At 47.9% G+C, this 25,287-nt stretch overlaps 1 protein-coding gene and 1 long non-coding RNA gene across 5 annotated transcripts in view; one reads left to right on the top strand and one right to left on the bottom strand.

The window, feature by feature from the left end:
- The first annotated feature begins 11,749 nt into the window (after positions 1-11,749).
- LOC129549780 (uncharacterized) lies at positions 11,750-24,817 on the top strand. Its single transcript, XR_008684690.2, has 3 exons — positions 11,750-12,054; positions 16,688-16,894; positions 22,504-24,817. It is a non-coding gene; the product is annotated as an uncharacterized LOC129549780 (long non-coding RNA).
- The window catches only part of MTCL1 (microtubule crosslinking factor 1), a 116,749-nt gene continuing 106,277 nt past the window's right edge, over positions 14,816-25,287 (bottom strand). For all 4 annotated transcript variants that reach the window (XM_088833508.1, XM_055417187.2, XM_088833509.1 and 1 more), the window contains 4 exons: positions 24,812-25,108; positions 23,252-23,283; positions 20,748-22,221; positions 14,816-15,954 (listed from right to left, as the gene is read on the bottom strand). In XM_088833508.1, coding sequence (XP_088689634.1) covers positions 15,760-15,954; positions 20,748-22,221; positions 23,252-23,283; positions 24,812-25,108 — 1,998 coding nt within the window. In that variant the 3' untranslated portion in view covers positions 14,816-15,759. The remainder of the gene's footprint in view (positions 15,955-20,747; positions 22,222-23,251; positions 23,284-24,811; positions 25,109-25,287) is intronic.

Genomic DNA, 25,287 nt, shown 5'->3' with positions numbered 1-25,287 from the left:
TGGCAACCCACTCCAGTGTTCTTGCCAGAGGAATTCCATGGACAGAGGCATAGTCAGACATTCAGTTCAGTTCAGTCGCTTAGTCGTGTCCGACTCTTTGCCACCCCATGAATCACAGCATGCCAGGCCTCCCTGTCCATCACCAACTCCCAGAGTTCACTCAAACTCATGTCCGTTGAGTTGGTGATGCCATCCAGCCATCTCATTCTCTGTCGTCCCCTTCTCCTCCCACCCCCAATCCCTCCCAGCATCAGAGTATTTTCCAGTGAGTGAACTCTTTGCATGAGGTGGCCAAAGTATTGGAGCTTCCAATACTTCCAGTGAACACCCAGGACTGATCTTCTTTAGAATGGACTGGTTGGATCTCCTTGCAGTCCAAGGGACTCTCAAAAGTCTTCTCCAATACCACAGTTCAAAAGCATCAATTCTTCGGCTATCAGCTTTCTTCACAGTCCAACTCTCACATCCATACATGACCACTGGAAAAACCATAGCCTCGACTAGAAGGACCTTGGTTGGCAAAGTAATGTCTTTGCTTTTTAATATGCTGTCTAGGTTGGTCATAACTTTCCTTCCAAGAAGTAAGCGTCTTTTAATTTCATGGCTGCAATCAGCATCCGCAGTGATTTTGGAAACCAAGAAAATAAAATCTGACACTGTTTCCACTGTTTCCCCATCTATTTCCCATGAAGTAATGGGACCAGATGCCATAGTTTTCTGAATGTTGAGCTTCTCCTCTTTCACTTTCATCAAGAGGCTTTTGAGTTCCTCTTCACTTTCTGCCGTAAGGGTGGTGTCATCTGCATATCTGAGGTTATTGATATTTCTCTCAGCAATCTTGATTCCAGCTTGTGCTTCTTCCAGCCCAGTGTTCCTCATGATGTACTCTGCATATAAGTTAATTAAGCAGGGTGACAATATACAACCTTGACATACTCCTTTTCCTATTTGGAACCAGTCTGTTGTTCCATGTCCAGTTCTAACTGTTGCTTCCTGACCTGCATACAGGTTCTCAAGAGGCAGGTCAGGTGGTCTGGTATTCCCATCTCTTTCAGAATGTTCCACAGTTTATTGTGATCCACACAGTCAAAGGCTTTGGCATAGTCAATGAAGCAGAAATAGATGTTTTTCTGGAACTCTCTTGCTTTTTCCACTATCCAGCAGATGTTGGCAATTTGATCTCTGGTGCCTCTGCCTTTTCTAAAACCAGCTTGAACATCTGGAAGTTCACAGTTCACGTATTGCTGGAGCCTGGCTTGGAGAATTTTGAGCATGACTTTACTAGTGTGTGAGATGAGTGCAATTGTGCAGTAGTTTGAGCATTCTTTGGCATTGCCTTTCTTTGGGATTGTAATGAAGACTGACCTTTTCCAGTCCTGTGACCACTGCTGAGTTTTCCAAATTTGCTGGCATATTGAGTGCAGCACTTTCACAGCATCGTCTTTCAGGATTTGAAATAGCTCAACTGGAATTCCATCACCTCCACTAGCTTTGTTCGTAGTGATGCTTTCTAAGGCCCACTTGACTTCACGTTCCAAGATGACCAAGCAATTAACACTTTTTTTCCACTTTTACACTGTGAGTGCACTGTGAGCTTATAGAGAAGAGAGCCCCTTTGTGAGGCTCACCACCCACTGTGCCTGTGAAGCCTTATAGAGTGTTAACTCAGGTTCCTTGAGGCCCAGAAGAAGACCCCTGAACATCACTTCATGGCCAGTGGCAGAGTGGAGGAGGCTGGGAATATAAACTGGCCTTCCTGGGCAAGCACGCAGTGACCTACCAGGCCTGCCCCCGCCCCCCAGGCCGTGTGGAATGCGCTCCTGCTCGGGGAAGGGAGCTCAGGCCATTTTAAATGCAGAGGAAGAGAGAGGGTTCCAGCCTCTAAGGCATATGCCTCATCTATTGAGTCTCCTACCTGGAGCAGTGACTTAGAACCTACTGTATGCTTTGTTGAAATGCTGGAGGGACGTCTTCACCAGCTATGGTGCTGCTGCTCCTGAGTGTCCTCTGTGAGGTGTTGCTAGGCAACGAGCCAAACACCTTCATCATGGTCCAGTCCTCAGTTCCCTTTCAGGTGCCACTGTGCACAGGTACTGACCAGGTGTGGCCGTGACCACCACAGAAGCAGTTTGCTGCCCGTCTGGTCTCCCAGGTGGTGACTTGGTGTTGGATTGAACTTCCAAATTGGTCACTAGCCGCTTGATGAGCCTCTGTGACTTTAGTTCAGTGTCCCAAGTGTCATTTTAAAAAGGCCTGCTTTGTTCTGGCTCCTCCCCTAAGTGGGTCATGGTAAATTTAGACAAGATCTTTAATGGCTCTGAGAATTCAGTTCAGTTTGGACTTGACTTTTGAGGACACATAGTTCTCAGTGGGAAGATGTTCCAGTCTTATTCTGAGCCTCTGCTTTAACCAGTATGCTCTGATTATGACCTCCTTCAGGACTGAGGTCAAGCCAACAAGGAGGAGGTGACAGGAGAGGTCCCCTGTGGCCTGGAGAGCAGAGGCTTTTTACACCAAAAATCCCTCTGCCTTCCTGGGACGTGCAGCCCGTAGCCCGTGGGCAATCCTGCCTCAGCCAGGCTGCAGCTGCTCCAGAATTCCTAAAGGGAAGCAACTTCAGGGACTAAGGAATGTCCTTGAACCTGTTCATGTCACTTTGCTAGCAGTAAGAAGTCAGCTGTTCATATCTGAATAAAGTGTGAGGGGATGAAGGACATGAGAGGAGGTGGGCTCCACGCCCTGTCCTTCCCGCTGCCAGCCCACCCCAGCCAAGCCTGGTGCTGCCTCTGCCAGAGTCATGGTGTCAGCTCTTGCTCATGGAGGTGTGGGGTGGGCCAGTGCCTGGACGACCCCTCCGTAGTGACAAACATGTTTTCAGTAAATCACTCCTGTGTTCACATCTGTGGCTGTTCCGTGGCCCCTCTAATCATGACTCTGTTTCTTCACTTGGGCCAGGGTGTTACACTTCAAGTGTAGTGGTGCTTCAGGCAGTTTCCCTACCTTCTCCCCTATCCATGCAAATGTAAATACAGTGTCACCATGCCTGAGTTCCTCCTCCTTGTCAGTTACGTCAGAAAGGACACCACATGAACAGCAGAAGCAGTGGTAGGTACTGCTGCATTTGGAGAACACCCTGAGAAAAGAATTCTGGTCTGGTCGATCGGGAAGATCCCCTGGAGAGGGAAATGGCAACCCACTCCAGTATTCTTGCCTGGAGTATCCCAAGGACAAAGAAGCCTGCAATTCCATGGGGTTGCAAAGAGTCAGATATGACTTAGTGACTATCACTCACTCAGGTCGCTTGACGCTACTCTACAACCTTGAAAAGAAACAAAGTCAGTGACATTCAAGACGTGATTTAATCTCTTAAGGTCCAAGACAGAAGCAGCTGGACTTAGATGGGCCAGGTCCGCCGGATAGCCTAAGCATGTCCCGTAGCAGGGCCAGCTCAGCCCCACTCGCTCTGCGGGCAGGCTGTGCGGGTGGGGCCCCTGCAGCCCCTCTGCTCAGGGATGCCCGGGCTGAGTCTGGCTTCCCGATGCCTTTAACTATGACTTTAGGACAGTCACCTTGATCTCCAAGATTGTCAGTCTGTATGAGACAACACTGTTTCTAGAACGAGTGTCCTCTGGCAGACCGCGTGCTGACTCTGTGTCACTTCTCATCTTTACAGCCACTTGTGAGGTAGGTGCTGTCATTCCGACTGCACAGAATTAGAAAACCAAGCCCCTGGCAGGGTGGGGACCATGTCCACGGCTGCACCGTGCTGCACCCACGTCTCTCTGAGTCAGCCCCTGAGCTCTTACATGTGGTTAAGATGGGCTCTTGAACAATGCTGCAGAATAGAATTAATTCCAAAGGGATTAATTCATTAAAAAATTCCAGTGCCCAGGTCTCGTCCCAGACCAATTACATTGTGAGGTCTTGGGCAGGAGTTAGGGATGGGGTTTCTGTAGGCCCCCGGGTGACCCCAGGGCGTGGTAAGGGTTGGGGATGTCTAGGTTAAGCACTTCTGCTCTACTAGCATTCTTAGTTCTTGGCTGCCCAGACCCGCAGGGGATCCATCTAAGTATACTGATGGATATGCCCACAGGAGTCTGATTTATTTGATTTGGGAAGGGCCTTAAGTTACTCTGGGCGACTCTAAAATGCTGTGAGGCAGAGACCATTGTGCAGAGACCAAGTTTCAGGGTAAGCACCCTCTGCAAATGATTGCCATGGTTAAAATTATGTATTAAATGAGGGCTTGGTGAGGACACTTCTATAGTCTTTTTCAACGTGCTCTTGTAATCCCTTAGGAAAGCCCTCTTCACCTTTGTCTCAGTTTGCTGGCTCAGGGGAGGAACTCCGTCTGGACTTTTCCAGCAAATGTAGCTGGAAAGAAAAGGGAAGGGGGCAGGAAGCAGCATCACTGGAATATTCTAGCTGTTCGCTTGTGCTTTATCCCTGTAGTCAGTTAAGGTCAGTAATAATGTCTGTCCTCTGAGGGAAAGGAACTGAAAGTTCTGTTCAGTAAGAAAATAACTTTGCATAGCGTTAAAATCTGTTAAGGTGAAGTAGCAGTCTTATATGCTGTGAAAATTTGATCTCTTTTTTCTTAAAATGTGTGCTTATTTTTTATTGAAGTATAGTTGATTTATAAGGTGTTTCTGGTGGGTGGTAAGGTGAATCAGTTATATATATATATGTGTGTGTGTATGTAATTATTTGGATTCGTTTCCATTACAGGTTATTACAAGATACTGAATATAGTTCACTGTACTATACAGTAGATCCTGTTGTTTATCTATTTTATATGCAATAGTGTGTATACGTTAATCCCAAACTCCTACTAATTCATCTCTCCCTGTTTCCTCTTTGGCAACCATAAGTTTGTTTTTTATGTCCGAGTCTCTGTTTTGTTTTGTAAATAAGCTCATTTGTATCATCTAGATTCTACATATTAGTGATATCATATGATGTTTGTCTTTCTCTGACTGACTTAGTATGATTCTCTCTAGGTCCATCCATGTTGCTGCAAATGGCATTATTTAATTCTTTTTTATGGCTGAGTAATATTACATTGTGTATATATACCACATCTTTTTTATCCATTCATCTGTCAGTGGACATTTAGATTGCTTCCATGTCTTGGCCATTGTAAATAGTGCTGCTGTGAACAGGGTGTGTGTTTTCTAATTATGATTTGGCTCAGACCATAAAGAATCTGCCTGTAATGCAGGAGACCGAGTTTGGTCCCTTGGTTTGGAAGTTCCCCTGGAGAAGAAAATGGCAACCCACTCCAGTATTCTTGCCTGGAAAATTTCATGGACAGAGGACCCTAGTGGGCAACAGTCCATTGGGTCACAAAGAGTCAGACTGAGTGACTAACACTTTCACTTTTCCATATTTATGCCTGGGGATATATATGTGGGATATATGTATAGGATTGCAGGATCATGTGGTAGCTCTATTTCGAGTTTTTTAAGGAACCTCCATACTGTTTTCCATGGTGGCTGTATCAATGTACATTCCCAGCAAGAGTATAGGAGGGTTCTATCCCACACCCTCTCCAGCATTTATTATTTGTAGATGTTTTTTAAAGGTTTAAAAAATTTTTAGAGTTTTTATTGAAGTATAGTTGATTTACAGTGTTGTGTTAATTTTTTCTGTGCAGGAAAGTGACTCAGTTATACATATACATACATATATATATGCACACACATACACACATTCTTTCTCACATTCTTTTCCATTATGGTTTGTCACAGGAGATTGAATATAGTTCTCTGTGCTATATAATAGGACCTTACTGTTTACCCATCGTATGTATACTAGTTTGCATCTGCTTATCCCAAACTCTCAGTCATCCTCCTCTCCCTGTCCTCTATGAGTCTGTTTTTGTTTCGTTGATTTGTGTCATATTTTAGATTCCACATGTAAGTGATACATGGTATTTGTCTTTCTCTTATTTACTTCACTTATGTATGATAATCTTTTGGTCCATCCTTGTTGCTGCAAATGGCATTATTTGATTCTTTTTGATGGCTGAGCTAATAGTCAATTGTATAAATGTACCACATCTTCTTTATCCATTAATCTGTGTCGATGGACATTTAGGTTGTTTCCATGTCTTAGCTATTGTAAACTGCTGCAGTGAACATAACGGGTACATGTATCTTTTCTGAATTATAGTTTTACTAGGTATATGCCCAGGAGTGGAATTGCTGGATCATATGGCAACTCTAGTTTTCTGAGGAATATTCATAGTGGCTGCATCAATTTACATTTCCATCAGCAGTGTAAGAAGGTTCCCTTTTCTCCACATCCTCTCTAGCATTTGTTATTTGTAAACTTTTTGATGATGGTCATTCTGACTAATGTGAGGTGGTACCTTGTAGTTTTGATTTACATTTCTTTAATAATGAGTGATGTTGAGCATCTTTTCATGTGCTGATTGGTCATCTGTGTGTGCTCTTTGAAGAAATGTCTATTTAGGTCTTCTGTCTATTTTTTCATTGGGCTGTTTGTCATTGAGTTGTATGAGTTGTTCGTGTATTTTGGAAGTTAAGCCCTTGTTGGTTACATCACTTGCAAATATTTTCTCCCAGTCTGTAGATTGTCTTTTTGTTTTGTGTATGATTTTCTTTGCTGTGCAAAAGTTTGTAAGTTTGATTAGGTCCCATTTGTTTATTTTTGCTTTTATTTTTGTTGGGAGACTGAACTAAGAAAATACTGCTGTGATTTGTTTGAGAATATTTTACTTACATTCTGTGATATCTTGTTATATATTTAGGTCTTTAAGCCATTTTGAGTTTATTTTTGTATAAAGTGTGAGAGTGTGTTCTAACTTTATTGATTTACATGTGGCTCTCCAGCTTTCACAACACCACTTGCTGAAGAGACTGTCTTTTCTCCGTTATATATTATTGTCTCCTTTGTTGAAGATTGTAGATATGTGGGTTTATTTCTAGGCTCTCTGTTCTATTCTGTTCATCCATGTCTGTGTTTGTGCCAGTACCAGGCAGTTTTAATTACTACAGCTTTGTATGTAAGTCTGGGAGGGTTATACCTCTGGCTTTATTCTGTTTCCTCAGGATTGCTTTGGCAACTACAGGTCCTTCATGGTTCCATGTAAATTTTAATATTATTTGTTCTAATCTGTGAAAAAGTTCATGGGTAGTTTGATAGGGATCACATTAAACCTGTAAGGAGTACATCAAGGTTGTATATTGTCACCCTGCTTATTTAACTTATATGCAGAATACATCATGAGGAACGCTGGGCTGGAAGAAGCACAAGCTGGAATCATGATTGCCGGGAGAAATATAATAACCTCAGATATGCAGATGACACCACCCTTATGGCAGTAAGTGAAGAGGAACTCAAAGGCCTCTTGATGAAAGTGAAAGAGGAGAGTGAAAAGTTTGGCTTGAAGCTCAACATTCAGAAAATGAAGATCATGGCATCTGGTCCCATCACTTCATGGGAAATAGATGGGGAAACAGTGTCGGACTTTATTTTTTTGGGCTCCAAAATCACCGTGGATGCTGATTGCAGCCATGAAATTAAAAGACGCTTACTCCTTGGAAGGAAAGTTATGACCAACCTAGATAGTATATTAAAAAGCAGAGACGTTACTTTGCCAACAAAGGTCCATCTAGTCAAGGCTATGGTTTTTCCCGTGGTCATGTATGGATGTGAGAATTGGACTGTAAAGAAAGCTGATCGCCGAAGAATTGATGCTTTTGAACTGTGGTGCTGGAGAAAACTCTTGAGAGTCCCTTGGATTGCAAGGAGATCCAACCAGTTCATTCTAAAGGAGATCAATCCTGGGTGTTCATTAGAGGGACTGATGCTAAAGCTGAAACTCCAATATTTTGGCCACCTCATACGAAGAGTTGACTCACTGGAAAAGACTCTGATGCTGGGAGGGATTGGGGGCGGGAGGAGAAGGGGACGACAGAGAGTGAGATGGCTGGATGGCCTCACCGACTTGATGGACGTGAGTTTGAGTGAACTCTGGGAGTTGGTGATGGACAGGGAGGCCTGGTGTGCTGTGATTCATGGGGTCGCAAAGAGTCGGACACGACTGGGTGACTGAACTGAACTGAACTGATGGCCATTTTAACCATATTCATCTAGTCCAAAAGCATGGAATATCTTTCCATTTCTTTGAATCATCTTCAGTTTCCTTAATGTTCTATAGTTCTTAGAATGTAAGTCGTTCACCTTCTTGGTTAGTTTTATTCCTAGATATTTTTTGATGTGATTTTAAATTGGATTTTTTAAACTTTCTCATCCTGATATTTCGTTAGTGTAAAGAAAGGCAACAGGTTTTTGTATGTTAATCTTGTGTCCTGCTACCTTGCTGACTTTGTTGATCAGTTTTAATGGTTTTTGGGTGGAATCTTCATTGATTTCTGTATAGACACCATGTGTTCTGTACATAATGGCAGCTTTATCCCTTCCCTTCTGACTTGGATACCTTCTATTTCTTTTTCTTGCCTGATTGCTATGTTTAGGACTTCCAGTACTATGTTGAATGGGAGTGGTGAGAGTCGGCATCCTTGTTGTGTTCTGGAATTCAGTGGGGCAGCCTTCAGCTTTTCATTGCTGAGTATTATGTTGGCTGTGAATTTATTATGTTACGTTCCCTCTATACACAGTTTGGTGAGAGTTTTTATCAAAAATGGATGTTGAATTTCGTCAGATGCTCTTTCTGTGCCCATTGAGATGATCGTGTAGTTTTTGCTTTTTCATATTCTGTATGCACTCCTGTGTTTTGACGGTTACTGCAGTCAGGATGGGCTAAGTTGTGCTGCCCTGATGTTCCCAGCTCTCACTGGTGCTGCTGCAGAAGGACTTACTTGTTCCTTGTGCTGCAGTGGGTCTGTGTGCGGCGCCACTCAGGCCCAGATGAAGGGTCAGTGGTCTCACAACTGGTGAGGCGGAAAAGCCACATAGCAGGTGGTGTACTGGCTCTTAAAACTGCCAGCAGAAAGTGATATATGTGACTCTGGTTCTTACTTCATTGGCAAAAAGCCATGCCTAACTTCAAGGGAAAATGGTGATTTTTATAATGTGCTCAGAAGTAGGTGGACTAGTCATAAACAGTTCTAGTGACTACATAGCAAAATTCATATGTATCTCATTTTTACTAGCACTGCCTTGAGAATGTTGGCACCTGTCTGGATTCTAGCTCACAGACAGGCATGAACCACAAGAAGACAGTGCCAGTGTGGCTCCTGGTGTCACTGTTAACACTTCAGCAGTGAGAGTCTTTTAGTGGATCAGAGTGACTCTTCCTATGAAATGCCATAGTGGATGGGTGCCTCAGGAGGGCTTACGTGCTTTTTGGTAGGGCAGCCCTTACTATGAGATTACTGTATTGCAGTGGATGGCAGGGTCCTGGGGGTCAGGATGGATGAGCTACTTTTTCACCCTTTGCTTTTCTCTCCAATAAAGTGTAGCATTGTGTCACGTTGAGTGAAAATACCAGTTCAGAATACAAAAGTAATTGAAAATAAACTGAAACCTCTCTTCAGAAACTTCAAAGGAGTATTATATGTACAACCTAGGCAGTCCTTCTGAAAGTTCTCTTTCTCAGTCTATTTCCTCATTGTTTCCTTCAAGACTCTTCCCAAACAGGTCAGCATGAGGTCTTCCTAGACCTTGCTCTCCACACCCCGCCCCCACCACACACTGTCTGCCCCAGCTCTGGGCAGAATCAGTCCCATGTCTGTGCTCACTCTACACTTAAATATACTATTATAGCGCATATTATATTGTTTTATAATGTGACATTTATATATCATTTTACTTCACAAATTTAGTCTAAGTGCTTAACAAGTATTAGCTGTCCAGACCTCATACCTTACCTATAAGGTGATCATTGTTTACGTTGCAAAGCAGAAAACTCAGACTCAGGGGGCACAGGTAATTTTCCCCAGGGTATGTGGGTAGACGGTGGTGAAGCAGGGTTTGAGCCGAGGTAGTTGGACACCACTGACCAGGGGATAAGCCTTGTGGGAACTGGTACATGACATTTATGTTTGAGTACTCACAGGTCCATCCAGTCTCTGGTCACTAGGAATGTTTTCTAGGTGAAGGAGCACAGTGTTCAAACCTGTGGATGGGCCATAACTTGTTTAGCCTGTTTCCAAATTTTTGTGTATAATTTGTGCTGTTGTGAATCTATTGTACAAATTACACTGATGTCACTGGAATTATTTGGGGTAAATTCCCCTAAGTGAAGTGACTCAATAAGTATAAACAGTTTTATATATAATTGCTTATTGCTTAGTCATTCTCCAGAAATTTGGAACTCAGAATTTATAATTCCACCATCTATTTTCAGATGCATCCACTTCATCATACTATCTTCAGCACTTTGTATTTTAATCAGTTAAAATCACCTGTATGGGGAAGACTGGAGTTGATGAATAATGAGTGGTGAATTTGCTCCAGGATTACTGTGGGGATTGTGAAGTTTGGATTCCTGGTGCCCTGTTGGAGTTTATTAGCTCACCAGGAAGTTAGAAGCTTCTATCTTTGAAATGGACTGGGTTCATTCAGTGTAATGGACAGAACTGAGCCTAGAATAAACAAAGTTGGCTATCTTTTTGTTCCTATCCGACTTTTATGTTGTCCAGTGCTTATAACTGGGTGCCTGCCCAACCCTCCCACACTATACCCAGAGTCCTCTGTGGTCCCCTTATAAAGACAACTTTAACGAGTAGAAACCCATTCTTACTAAATGGCAAATAACTTAGAAACGCCAGCTTCTTTTTGGAGAAGAAACAGACCTTTGAAACAGAACAGGAATGGGAAGCTTGTGTGATTCTTATGCCCGAAGGGTAGGGGGCTAAGAAAGGAGCCTGTTCTTCTTGATCCAAGGCCACTCACAGGGCTGCTCACAGCCTGAGAGGCAGCCGCAGAGCCAGTGAGGGCCTGGCTCGGTTTTTATCTGAACAGCTGCGGTAGATCCTGGAGTGTGGCGGTGGGCCCTGTGGGAGCCTCAGCAGCAGGTCCTACAGCCCAGCGATGAGCAGCCTGTGGCCAGCCTGGTGGCACGATGCTAATAATAACAACAGCAGCAGAAACCCTGGAGCTACCAGCAAGGCGGCCATTTGTCGAGAAGCCTTCATTCTGGCCCGACCTTATCCTCATATCATAGTATTGTTCTAGAAAGTTCTTTTCTTTCTTGCTTAATATCGTTCCATGGATTTCCCCCTGACCTATTGTAAAATTCCCTGTGTACTGTGAGGCCTCCTCCACGCCCCTCAGGTCACAGTACCCATCCTTCACTTCCAGGGCCACACAGGCTCAGCTCTTCATCACCACTTTTCACCAGCATGCCCGACAGCTGCTTCTTGCCCAGACCTCAGTTGATGGGGTCTCTCCCAGGGAAGCCTTTTAGCTCACTGTTCTTCATCACTCATGCCTGTTTACTCTGGTCTCTCATCACAGGACAGAAGCTCTGAGAGAGCAGGGATCCTCTTTCTGTTTTGTTTGGTCCTGGTTGAAAGTTGCTGTTGGCAGATCTTAGCACAGGATCTTGCACACAGTAGGTACACAGTAAACCTTAATCCTTACATGCCCTGGGAATTACGTATTATTGTTGCTGTCACTCAAATGAGTTTTAAAGAGATGGCCCTTTAAGATTGCAGTCCTTTGTGTTCAAACCAGGATTCAAATCCAGCTTTCTCTAGTCTGAGTGGAGTAGCCCAGAGTTTACTAAAGACTGATGTCATCAGATTCACTTAGATGGCCAACTTGCTTATGACTCAGCCTGAGTTCCTGCTATACTGGTTTCCAGTGCTGCCTCAAAGAATGGTGCTGAGAGGACTCAAGGCAGACAAAGCATAAGACGTACTGGTGGCCGCAGGAAATGACTGTTTGTGTTAAAGACACTGCAGTGCCTCAAATTTTCGAATTGACTGGATAGGGAAGCCTGGCGTGCTGTAGTCCATGGGGCCGCAAAGAGCTGGACACGACTGAGCAACTGAACTGAGTGTCCTGATTATTCATTGTGACTTGCTTCCTTTTGGGGAACCATCAAGGCTATTTAAGGTAAACAAAGAATTTTCTTTTGTTTTAAAAATGAACAGATGAAGAAAATGTAGTAATCTATACAGTGGAATATTACTCAACTCTGAAAGAAAAGTGCTGACAGGCTGCAATGTGGGTGAAACATGACAGCAGGTTAAGTGAAAGAGGCCAGACATGTTCACATTGCGATTTCATTTACATCAAATGTCTTGAATTGGCAAACCCGCAGAGACAGAAAACAGATCTGTGGGTGCCAGGCGCTGTGGGGAGGGACTGCTTAATGTGTATTTCCTTGTAGGGTGATGAAAATGTTGTGGGATTAGACAGTGGTGATGACTGTACAACATTGTGAATGTTTCAAATCCCATGGGATCGTATACTTTAAAATGGTTTTTAATACACAGTTAAAATCCACAACTTAAAAAACATCAATGAATTAGAAAATAGAAAATGATAGTTGCACTTCTCAGCTAATTTTTGGACAGAATAAATGTGCATAACTCTGACCAGCTCAGTAAAGTGAGACACAGATGTGCTAAAGGGAATTAGAATAATGATTCGCACAGATACATATTTTAAAAAGACACATAATACTGAAAACCTTAATGTAGCAAGGACTGGGCAGGACACGCCCGGTGGGTGTGAGGACTCTTAGCTGGCTTGGAGGAATCTGCTTCCTCCTCTTTGTTTAGGACAGAAGAGCAAATTGCACATGAGGGATGGCGGGTGGGGACGCGATCAGACAAGCAGCTGCGCCTTACACAGCGCCTCACTCCCTCTGGCCGGGAGTGTAGAAGCTAATTGCATCCTCTGGTCCTGGCCGTGCAAAAGCTGGAGTGGTTCCACAGTAAATGCATTCAGGAATACATATGCCCGACCCTTAGAGAACTGGCTGGTCAGAGGGGCTCCAAACCACTTTTGAGGCACTGGTGCCACTGACATGGCTACGTCCCTGCAGGCTCTCCTCCAGCAGTGACCATAGCACTGCCCGGGTGCCAGGTCTTCACCTGCCCCTCCCCACACCTCTGCTCCTTTTCCCCATCCCTGACAATCTCTCCTGCCTTCCCAGTTAATCCTGCTCTTCCGCTCAAGTCCGGCTCAAGCCCCGCTTAATTTAGGATTTACACTGTACTATTTTGTTTCTGTGTCTGGGACTCATCTCCAGGCAGAGAGCAGTTCTGTGGTGACCAGAACCTCTCCTTGTGATTCCAGGGGCCCCCCACCATCACGTCCAGGCTTCCCTGCCTTCCAGTCACCCTTTCTCTGTTCTCTCCGCCCTGGTGGTTTTCCTTGGCTGGACCAGTCTGGTGGTGACAATCTCAGGGTGCGACGTGTAAATGAGAGCAGACCCATGAGAGTCTTCAGTCCCGCGGCTTCTGTTGGTGCAGCTGCTAAGAGATCTTCTTTCTCTTGGAGTTGCTGAACTAGTGAGAGCCTCTGGGGGCCAGGGCTGCCAACTCTTAGGATCCTGTCTGAGAACAAAGCCGCACAGGGCAGCTTTGATGTGTGTGTGTCCCGGATTGTAATTGCGCTGGACGCTGGCACTTTCCCAGTTATGAGCACCAGCAGCTTGCCTGCTTGCTTCCAAGTGGAAGTGTTAATGTGCCTCCCATCACTCACGGTGGGCAGAGGCTGAGCGGGAAAGAAATATTTGTCAACTTACAGCGTCTCTGGGGTTATTACCTTTCGCATTAAAAATTGTTACTCTTGTAAAATTCATGCAACACTCACCATTTAGTGGTGCTTACGTGTAGAGCTCAGTGGCATTAAGTACATTCATATTGTTGAGCAGCCATTACCTCCATCCATTACCAGAACTTTTCATCTTCCCAAACTGAAACTCTGCACCCGTTAAACACTATCTTCATTCTTTCCCCAACTCCTGCTCACTGTGACTTGGTGTATCTATGAATTCGACTACTGTGGGTACTTCATGTAAATGGAATCATAGAGCATTTGTTGTTTTTGTGACTGGTTTATGGCCCTCAGCATGCTGTCCTCGTGGTTCACCCACACTGCAGCCAGAATCTCCTTGCTTCCTAGGGCTGAACAGTGTGTGGATGAACCATTGATGGACACTTGGGTGATTTCCACTCTCTGGCCACCATGAATAGTGAACATGGGTGAGCACATACCTGTCCGGTCCAAGGCCCAGCTTTCTCCCTGGGCCTGCACCCGGTGGTGGGATTTCTGGGTCACATGGTAACTGGTTAACTCCCTAAGCAACTGTCAGGCTGTTCTCCACAGCTACTACAGCAGGCTCCAATGTCCAACTTTTTTATTTTTTAATATTTAATGACACTGTGGTAATGCTGGGAAAAGAGCTTAAGCCATTAGCCCATTTGCTGCTGAAACATTTTAGCTAGAAGCTTCGGCCTGAAGCAGTTCTGTCTTCACCAGCACCACCATTTCATAAACTCCTGGTCTGTCACTCTGACAGCTCAGCTGCACCTCAGTCCAGGGTGGAAACAGCCTCTCCCACCTTCCAGGGAGGGGAGTGGGCAGGCACAACCTGACTGTGGGTAACCTGTTTCCTCACACCCCCTCACCCATCCATTTTGGTGTTTTTAGGAAAAACTGAAGTCACCTTTTAATCCAAACATACTGCTGCAGAGAGCCTGCAAAAGCTGTTGTGTACTCACAGTGCATCCCAGTCAGATACGTGAGTGGCTGTTTGACTCACCTTCCCCCTGCGGCTCCCCTGTCCCCCCCGACCCCTTCCTCTCGCCAGCCATTAGGAACTAAGGTGGAGGGTGCTTGAGACAAGAGGTTGAGACAGGTGTCGTTTTATAAACACTTTATTTCATCATCATCACCTTATACAGATGCTGAGGTACCACCCTCTCTTTCCATTTGGTATGCTCGTGACTTTTTGTGGTGTTTTTCCTTAAACAAGAAAATTTGGAGTAAACACTGTGTATTGCCAGTTAAGTCTTCTAACAGTAATTTAAAATGCTGTTGTATCGTCAATGCAAGAAGACAACACCAACAGTACAGTACAAGGGGGTCACACAGCGTCATGGTGGGAGAGGACTCACGGAGGTGGGTGAGACCACAGCAGGGGTATGGACATGCACCCAGAGACGTGCAGGTCAAGAGGAGCAGGTGGACTTGCAGCCCAGCTGTGGCCTCTGTGCCTTTCCAGGACGCTGCCATCTCTCCCCTCTAGGACAGAGGAGATGTCTTGTCTACTGGCTTCATGGTTTTTTCATTATGAAAAGTTCACTGAATCCGACAGGCTGAAGCATTTCAAAAATTCTTAAGAAACAAGAACACTGACAAAATAAAATTAACTTAAAAAACACCAATTTAACATGGAAATAAACCAAAGCAAAATGTTAACAGTGCAGATTTAACAGATAGGCAGTCAATATTGCGCGTGAGGGTGTTCAGAATCTCTTATAATGTACATCTTTAAAACTTTCATTTTTAATTTATATCATATTTACCTTTTAATATACTTTGTGTAAAAAAGATGGAGACAAAAATAGTTTTCTGAGCTATGAAAAAAATTAAGTTCTTACAGGCACGTTTACTGTTTCATTCTAGAAACATCTCAGGTTCATAGGTTGAACATTCAGCAGCTGTGTTTTTGTTTTTTAAAAAAAACATTCTTTGACCTTGGGAAACTCAGATGTCTCCTTTTGGGGCAGAGTTCAGTTGATGACGAAGGTGTGATTATGCAAATTACAGTGAATTATTCCGGATAATCCATGCCGACCTGCATCACACGTGTGGCTTCTCCCCGGGTGGCTCCTCATCACCGAGCTCCTCCAAGGAAGTGGGTTCTCCGGGTGACGGAGCTGGTGAGGCAGTGGGAGGGTGCGGGGCCCAGCGGGATGGAGGGCGACGGTTTGCTGGTCTCTCGGGCCTGGAGAAGCAAGGCTCTAGGGACGGAGCGAGTGCGGAACAAGGTAGTTCCTTCAGAGCGGAGGGAGAGAAAGACAGGGTTACGAGAGGGGCAGGTCCTCCAGGAGGGCACGCCCCCCACACAGACTTCTCTAAGACAAGTGCAGCAGCCCAGCAGGTCTGAATGCTAATACACACATTGCTCACGGAGACTATGTTAAAGACTACAAATTCGACACGAATGACCATTGCCAACAGTAACGGGAAGATACCAAATTGTGATGGAAACGTGGCATGAGGTGGGTATGTATAGAAGTGGCTTTGGAATTGGGCTGCAGCAAATGGAAAGGGGAGTCAGAGGGGCGAGTGGTCTGCATGGCCCCGGGGGCCTGTTCCCGCCTGGCCGTGCACATCATTTCAGCCTTCTGAAGCATCTAGTCAGTGGCTGTGGTCAGTCCTGGGAGGCCAGCCTCCCTGTGCCTTGGTCTGTGGGCTCCCGCAGAGGGCCCCACGATGCCATCCGGCTGCATGAGCAGCGAGGCTCACCTTCAAATCAGCGCTGCTGCTGCTTGTTCCAGGTGGATTGGCATGGGGTCAGACCCCCACGACAGGGATATAACACTGCAGGCAGAAACTTTGATGGTGGCAATTTTACCTAATGACTCTTACTGGCAGCAGCATCAAAACGGGAGCCCAAGTGCACTTGTGCGTCGGTGCTCCGGGCTCCTGCGCCTTCCAAGAGCCCGGGGGCTGGCCACCTATAGTATGTCCTCTCAAGGCCACTGCTCCTTTTTTGGTTTTACAGACTGTTGAGCCACTCGTCCTTACTCTGCAGCCAGGACAGAGGACACCCAGACTCAGGATCTGCGGGCACAAAGCTGGGGCAACTCTGGCAATTGTGGCAGGAGGAAACGAGTTCTGTCTACCCAGACGACACCCACAACAGGAGGCTGAGGAGGGAGACCACTGTGGTGAAGAGCAAGGAACAAGGACCCTCAGAGCCACTCCAGAAGTAAGTGGAGGGATGTGAAGAGATGTGATGAGCACAGCAGAGACCAGATGAGGAGCATGTAGCCAGCAGAGTGAGGAAGACACGGGGGAGGAGGTGTCGGGCGGAGCACAGGAGGGTGGGGAGTGGCGGCTGCCGGGGCCAGTAGAAGAGAAGCACTGATGCTCAATGGTGCGAACGTCGCTAGTTCTGGGGGCTGTTTACACGACTGCAACTGTTTACGGGCCCCAGCAGCAGAGCTTGTACACTAATGGAAACCATAGCAACCAGAGACACCTTGCCTATGAAAACTTGTCAGCACCAAAACAGCAGAAATGAAAGGGTACTGGGGACGGGGTGAGAAGTCTGCTACTTGCTCTGGGTCTTTTGGTGTCTCAAGGGGTGGGTGTGGTGGGGGTGGATTGCTGGGGTAGGTTTTTGGACAGCACTGTGGCCCATTTCTACCGAGCTGATGCTGAGTGACAGGGGTCTGTTTGTGCCACCTCTTCACTCGCATTTGTGCATTCCTGCGGAAAGAAAGGCTGTGTGTTCATGAGTTAAGGGGACAAAGTTCTCCTTCATGTCACACCAGCACTTGTGAGCAAAGAATGCTCTCTTTTCCTGAGAAGCCCCTGCAGTGGAATAAGTTAGAAAGGTAAGAATTCCACACACTTGGCCAGTGCCAACAATAATGGGGAGACGGGCAGTAATGGGGCTCTCATCCTTGGAGCATCTCTTCTAGAAAGGGCCGCAGTAGCCATTCTGTCATATTTCGTGGGCCACATGCTTGGTCTTTGAGAGCCAGGTGTGTTTAAGGCCAGCGGATAAGGGGAGGTAACTATCCTTGATCGGAAACAAGGCTGGTGTTTTCTCATGCTTCTCGACTGAGGCTCTGAAGGTGGTTCTGCAGTTTTGGGGCAGGAGTGACTGTTGTGTGTTTACAAAGTTATTGAGCACTTGGTCAGCTATGGTGAGCCCTGGAAGGTCAAGATACATTTGTATTTCTTCCCTCCAGTGTGGTTGTTGAAAACAGAGAAAAGCTTCCTGCACAGCACATGGCAGTGCACACGTGCCACCACAGTGTCAGTCGTCGGTGAGCAGGCACAGACCATGCTCTGCTCAGACCCCACAGGCTAGTCAGTCCCCTCTCAGGCCAGTGTGCCTTTACCGCACAGGAGAGGGGTCTCTGCACAGAGCATTCAGCACCCAGGGGTGTGTGTGGGGGCACATGGGCCTGTCCAGGTTGGCCATCTGTCCCTTCAGATGGACCGTGGGCCAGCCCTGAGCTACACAACAAGCTCTGCAGACAGTGGAAAGAAGGAAGAAAGCACTTACGGAGTGAGGCGGGCTAGAGTCCCCAGGGGGCAGTTAGTAAGACAGTTTGGTTCTGGACAGAAGAGACAGACAAAAGAAAAGAAAAGCAAGTAGGTTGGAAAGTACTTTAAAGAAGAACACCAGTAAAGGTTTAAAGTTAACAGGCCCAGATGGCAGCTCCAGGGACAGTCACCCAGAGAAGTGAGGCTCAGCAGAAGTGGGCATGTAGGCCCTGTCCGTATCCAGCCACACAGGAGGGGCCTCACGACAGAGCAGCCTCCCCCTTGCGCTGCTTGTCCTCCTGCCCTGTGGCACTGAGCATTTCCAATACCCTACACCACTGCTGGTTTTGAAACAGAGCCCATTAAACAGCGAGACTGTCTTAGTCACAGTGACCAAATGACTGAGGCCCAGAAAAACTTTCCCTTCAAATTTTCAACTGAGACATGTCCAGATTCTCCTCTCTCCCCCCGCCCTCCTGTTCACAGCCTCTGTCTGCATCATGCATTCGTGCTACGACTCCAAGAGAAACAAAGGAGCAGGTAGCTTGTGGGGTGAGCGTGAGGAGAGGGGGGCGTTTCCTGTGGTGCCCGTTCCTGACCAGGGGTCCTCCAGTACCATGTCTTGGGGTCGCCATGAGCACTCAGGGAAGATGCCCCATGGGCTCAGAGGAGGGCAGGGTGGAACAGAACTTGTTCTGTGGAGTTTAGAATGAAAACCCAGAACTGCCACACCATCTAGAGAGGGACTTATTTAGTAAGACAGCTCAGGTGAGGAGTCATCCCCTGAAATCTAGAATAAACTATTCCCATAGCGAAAGGAAGAAGACCATGATATCTCAATACTGCCCAGGGAGCTCCATGCGTCTGAACCCCCGACACTGGCCCTGGGCCCCCTTTAAATCCGCTGTCACCTTTTCTGGTAGCAAAGAGACTTGATGGAGGACCAAAGGGTGGGGCGTGGCTTTGTGCAGGTAAAGCCATCTTTGTATCTGAGTGGTGTGATCCCATTATTGAGCCATTTCCTGTATAGTTTCACATTCATTTGTGACTCAGCATTGTTAGCCTCCAAAACGAAACCTGTTTTGTCTCTAATATAAATGAACACCACAGCCAAGCCGAGTAATGCTCTGGGACCAAGATCTCAGTCCCGATGGGGCACTCTCCTTGCTAGATCCCCTGCAGCAGCAAACCACTTACCTGAGGGTGGTTTAACCCCCTGTGAGGGAGTGGTGGGGTGACAGAAGGCACCATCTATCACCTGAGAACAGGCAGCCTCCTCCTTGGAGCACACAAATTTACCACAGAGACACGTACCTTTGACAGGCATAGGCCACAGACGATCAATATTAGGTTGAACCACATAGCATTACCGTTTCTGAAGGTCACTGGCAATTTCACATGGTTTCATCTACTTCAGATTTAACTCTATTTTGAATTACACTGGGAAGCCGCACATTGCTTACCCTCTGTGGGGCGTGTGGATGGCAGGGGCTCAGGTACACAGAGAGATGCCCCTCTTACCCCCCTCAGCTTTCCTCTCCTACCTGTGCAGCTGGAGCTGCAGGGCCGGGAGCGAGCAGCCAGGGAGCCAGAGGGTGTCCCTGCCTCACCTTCGCCATCAGCTGACTGCCTGGCCTGGAGAATGCCCATGGGGGTCTGGACTTCACTGTTGGGGAGGTTTTGCATCTGGCTTCCTAGTGGGCCAGGCCTCCCCCACGTCTACACATAAGGGTGTCTGACCAAGAGCTGGAAATGTCCTCCAGCCCCACTATTTTCATGCCTGGTATTACCATCTGACTTTGTTTTGCTCATTCCTGCCACGGAAACAGGAATTGGTTTTTAAGTGGTGTGGTTCAATTATACCACATGTGGAATGGTGAATAACCTTAAGGGGCATATGATAATGATAACGCAACAGTAATGTGTGATAATATTTAACGTGTGGCATAGGGAACATGATGACAACAGGCGAGGCGTAAGGGGGTAATGACAGCAACCTAGCTGTGTGAAGGCGTGCTGTTGGCCTTATCCATTCGTCCCATCTGGTTTTACTGCTCAGAGAACTCTTGCACACAGACAGGGTAACGGGATATGTGAGACATAGCGTGCTCTCTGTACCTAAGTCAGCACTGGGACCCACATATTCTTCTTGTAGGTCTGACGGGAGGTGTCCTGTGTCCACCCTGTCAAAACCCTCTCATCCTTACACACACAGCTGGAGCAGAAAGCCTGATGCTGTGCACACACGATCCCAGGACACAAACTCATACAGAAAGAGGGCAAATAAGACCTCAGGTGAAAAGCCCACATGAATAGACAACCATGGATCACTGAGCCCTACTGAAAGACCACCATTTCCTTTTCTTTAGAGGATCACTGAAGGTGGTAAGATGAGTTTCTCTTCTAAGCAGCAGCTCGGGGCTTGTGTTCCGGCTTATTCTGTCCTCCCAACACTCTCCTGAACTCAGGTGACCTGGTACACAGCCCCAGGGTCCCCCTTGCCCACACTGAGAAAGACCAGTGGTGGGGGCATGGTGGGGGGAAGACTCAACCTCCATTACCTCGATGGACCCTGGCTCGGCCTTGACCGCCATTTCTCCCATGTGGTTGTCGCTGCTGATATTTGTGGGGCTGTGGGCAGCCTGCCTCCGCTCCTCCTTTAAGGCATGTTCCAACAGTTTCCTGTGGAGGATCCGGGCCACGTTCTCGGTGAGTGTGTAGCCAGGAGGAGCGGATAAGTCCTGCCTCAAGGGCGTGCCCTCTCCCCCTTCCTCCCTGCATGTCTCTGAGCCGCCCCCGATGGGGCTGGGTGAGCGGCCCCGGGAGCTGGGGCTGGTGTCCTGGCCTGGACCCAGCTCCGGCCGGGGCTCGGCAGAGCGAGACCGACTCGCAGTCCGCACCCCCTTCTGGAAGGGGTCCTGCACCACGGGGCTGTGGTCGATGATGCTGAAGAGGCTGGAGAGGCCATCGTTCATGGCGGTGTGCACGGGGCTCTCGCGTGTGGTGGTGGAGCGAGCCCAGGCTGATTCGCCGCACCCCTTCTGGGCCAGCCCCGGGGAGGCCCTGCTACTCGACTGGTCCACTCTGGGGAGGGGCTTCCGCTGCAGCTTGGGAGACCCGTACTTGGGGGAGCAGCATGTGCGTTCAAACTTGGCCTGCACCTTCTCGATGGCGGGGGCCACCTGCCTGTTCCTGAGGCCACGGGAGGGAGAGGACGCGGGCGTGGCGCCACCTCCCGCCTTGGGTGTGAGACACTTGTGTGGGCTGCCCCGCAGGGCTTCCGTCTGTAGGCCAACACTGATGGTCTGGACAGTCTGTGTTCCTGTTGTCCGGGACCCATTGGTCTGGCAGGCCATGTCCTTGACCAGAGGCTCGCCGGGGCTGGAGCAGACGGTGCTCCTGACCGAGAAGGCTACCTCCTTCATATCGTCACTCAGGTTTCTGGGCAGTTCCAGGCTGTGCAGCGGGGAAAAGCTGAGGGTGCTGTCGAGGGGCCGGAGCCCCCGCTCCGTATAGTCTCGGGGGTGCCTGGAGGGGGCACAGGGCCACCTGCTGAGCACATGTTCAGAAGGGCTCCCCTTGGCATCCCCAGGGCCCCCTCGGACCCTGCTCTCACTGACCCCTGCCACAATGCCGTCCAGCCTCCGGATGGCGGGTGGGCTGTGCAGCCCCCTCCCCGCAGCCTGCTCAGCACAGATGAGGTTCTGCGGGGGCTGTTTCTGGCAGTGCTCGGGGTTGGTCACGGTGTCCGTGGTCAGGGTGATGCTTGTGGTGAGGTACCAGGCGGCGTCGGAGAAAGGTTCGGTGCTGGCCTCAGGCCGTGTCCGCCCCACCTCGGTCCTGTCCGCCCAGGGGTCTGGAGGCCTGTCGTCCCAGCTCTTGCTGTTGAACTCCTCGATGTACTTGAGGTCATCAGGGGACAGGGGTGGGGTGACGTCCTCCTTGCTGCATGTGGGGGGCAGGCCCTTCTCTGGTAGGAAGGGAGAGCCATCCATCAAGCGCTGGAACTCAGACATGGACGACACAGACACGGCCCTGGGGAAGGGGAGAGGAGTGGTGTGAGCTGTCACCAGCTAGGGAGCCATGGCCCCGAGACCCCCAACCCAGTGCAGCTGCCCGTGTGCTCTGTGCCTGATGGTCTCTGCTCGGGCTGACCCTTTGGGTTCTTACGGCTCTGGAATTGATGCAGCAGCCTTGGACTGGTCAGAATTTACTACGGGTGACTTTCCAGCTGTGGGGGTGGGGTGGGCGTGGTGCTCCAGGGTAGCTGGAGTTAAGTTCCAAGTCCGCTCTGCATTGTTTTGTTTCGGCCTATAGCGGCTCCACAGGAAGAAGGGAAGCCTGGCTGTGGCCTGGTCTCTCCGTCTACAGTGCAACCCAGATACAGGCATTGCAGGGAGGAGGAGAGGCCACCACAAAGGAACCGTCATCTGACGTCTCCTCTACCCGCTCGCCTCATCTCTATCAGCTAAAGCGCTACCAGTCTCCCAAGGGCATGGACGGTGTGAGCAGGCTGGTGCACGGTATCAACACCATTTCAAACAGAAGTCCCCTCTGGGCTCACTCCTCCCCTTGCCTTCTGCTCCGTTTAAACAAATTTGCTTAAATTTGCTTAACAAATCCTTTTCAGACATGTTCCACCATTACATACGTGGGTTACTAGAAAATGATGACAAACACCAGCTCCTTTATATTTACTTCAAGGATGACTCTCGGTAATACTGTAAGAAGTCCTCTAGGAGAGCTTTTAAATCTGAAATGTCTCATAGCATGTCAAGAGGGAGTTTTTTCCAGGCTTTAAATCAGAAGAGGGGTTTCCATGAACTTTTCAAAAAACGTCTAACACAGTTATCCCCTTATACACAGCAGACAGTCACACACGTGAACACAGCGCTGGCCTTTTCGTTGTTAACGATCTAAATACCGTATAATAAAGCAACTGCTTATCCAGAAGTTTCAGTCATTTTTGAAGAGAGTCACAGTGCACTGCTGACTATAGACAGACTTTTAAGACCAGGAGGTTTTTCCTGCAGTAGTCTACTGTCATTTCATCAACCTTACTTACCTTTGAAGATTTCCCTTGTGATTTTCTTCTTCCTATAAAGAAGAAAATAAGTTCACCTGAATCAGTCAGTACTGGCAGATTTGGGGCTGCTAAGGGGTCTGTTTTGCTTTTAGGATAACATTTAAAACGTACGTGGAAGCCATGTTTGGGCCAGGAGTGCCTGTGCCCCTCAGTCCTTGGAAGGTCAGTAATGACACCAGAATCCAGGGGCGATGAGGGAGGGCCTACGTGAGTGAGAAAAACTGGCTGTAAGCTTTGTCCCAAGGTGGCTCTTCTGTGTTTCTCAGAGGGCAGAGCTGTGTGTGAGAGCCTCAAAGCTGCCTCATTAATGACAATGTGTGAGAGAGGGTAAGTCGGGGTAGACGTCCCCTGGCCTCAGCCTGGCTAGAGAAGTCAGTGTGAAAGGCAGAGACACTACATAGAAAATAAACAAGCTGCAGGATATGCTGTATGGCACGGGATGCTGCCAGGATTTTATAACAACTGTAAATGGAGTATATAACCTTTAAGATCTGAACCACTATAGCGTACACCTGCAACCTAACATTGTACACCAACTGTACTGCAATAAAAAATGAAAGAAAAAAGGTCAGTGTGACATCCTTAGAGTGCTCTTGGTGTTTAAATGTCGCCCTCGGGCATTGGGAAAGCTACAGCGACCTCTGCTAAAGAAGAGAACTGCATACATGGTTCTCCTGAGCAAAGGACACCCTTGTGCGGACCCAGTCCAGATGGAGTGAGGCCCCAGCCAGCAAACCCCTCAAGGATCCCCCAGAGAGCCCTGGCTACTGCAGTGGTCAGCATGGGGTCGGGACACTGCCACTAGAGACCCCTGGGGTGGCATGCTGGCGATGTCACCTCTGCTGGGTTCAGGTGCCAAGGAGGAGGTCCCCACTTCCAGCAGCACTGCCTGACAGGCATCCCTATCTGCTGAGTGTGTGGGACAGGTCAGATGACAGGTGCAGCCACTGTGAGACCAGCTCACAGGAAGTGATTCTTAAAACCAGTCTTTAACCAGGAGAACCCACTGCCATCCTGTAGGGATTTCTGCACAGAGCTAAACTTTCCCCTTTACTGATCTAAGTCCCATAGCTTTCTAGTGTTGGATTTTTTCCCCTTTACACGAAGAAGGTATTTATTGTATGTCATTGGTTACTGACATTTTCTATTTCCAATGTGAAGTACTTTCTTTAAAAAAAGACTTTTCTGTTATTAACATGTTTTCTGAAATCAGAGACTGTGTTGTAATTTTAAGGAAATTGGCAGTTCTGCACTTCTGGGATGATCTTTTTCCTCCTGGATTTCACTGGACAATTCCTGCTCCTGAGACTCCTAGTCACGTGGGACACAGGCTCTGAATTTCTGACCTTGAGATAAGTGACCAAGTGCAGCAGGGAGCCTGGTGTCAGGACCACCCCAAAGCTCTCACATCATGGAAGGTTCATTTTTACTAACCTCAGGGCCACAAAATGCAGAGCCGGCAGCCTGCCAGCCACTCAGCCGGCTTCCCGACCCCTCACCCTCCTTCCTGCAGGTGACTAGACCCAAACCCAAGCTGACCTCACGGAAGCAGTTTCTGAACTCCCTCTGGGGCCCGCGGGCCAGGGACTCCTCTGGCTCATCATCCAGGGACAAGGTGTCCAGGTAGAGGTTCTCCCGTGCTGAGCACCTGTCCGATTCCTTCAGCTTGGACAGCGGCCGGTCCTCAAACGCACTGGAGTCTGTGTCCATACAGGGCCACATCCCTGCAGGGCAGGGTGCCCGAGGGCTCCCTGGGTGGGTACAGGGGTGGGCGTCCCCCTCCTCTTGATCACAGAGGAAACTGCTACCTCTCCGGGGACTGTTTTCTTTCTGCAACTGAAGGGTTTTAAAAGTGAAAACAATTAGCCTGAAGATAGTGAGATATCTTATGTTCTTAAAGTTCTGGCATCAGTTTAAAAAATAACACCACAAATGCTTTTAAAAAGAAAATCACAGTTTTATCCGGACTAGAAACATCAGCATTAACCACAGGCAAGTCAACTCCTTCTGTAGAG

This window comes from Moschus berezovskii, chromosome 28 (genome assembly GCF_049115385.1).
Source record: "Moschus berezovskii isolate FMDL1 chromosome 28, NW_MosBer_1.0, whole genome shotgun sequence".
Lineage (NCBI taxonomy): Eukaryota > Metazoa > Chordata > Mammalia > Artiodactyla > Moschidae > Moschus > Moschus berezovskii.
This window is presented reverse-complemented; position numbering and strand designations above follow the sequence as displayed.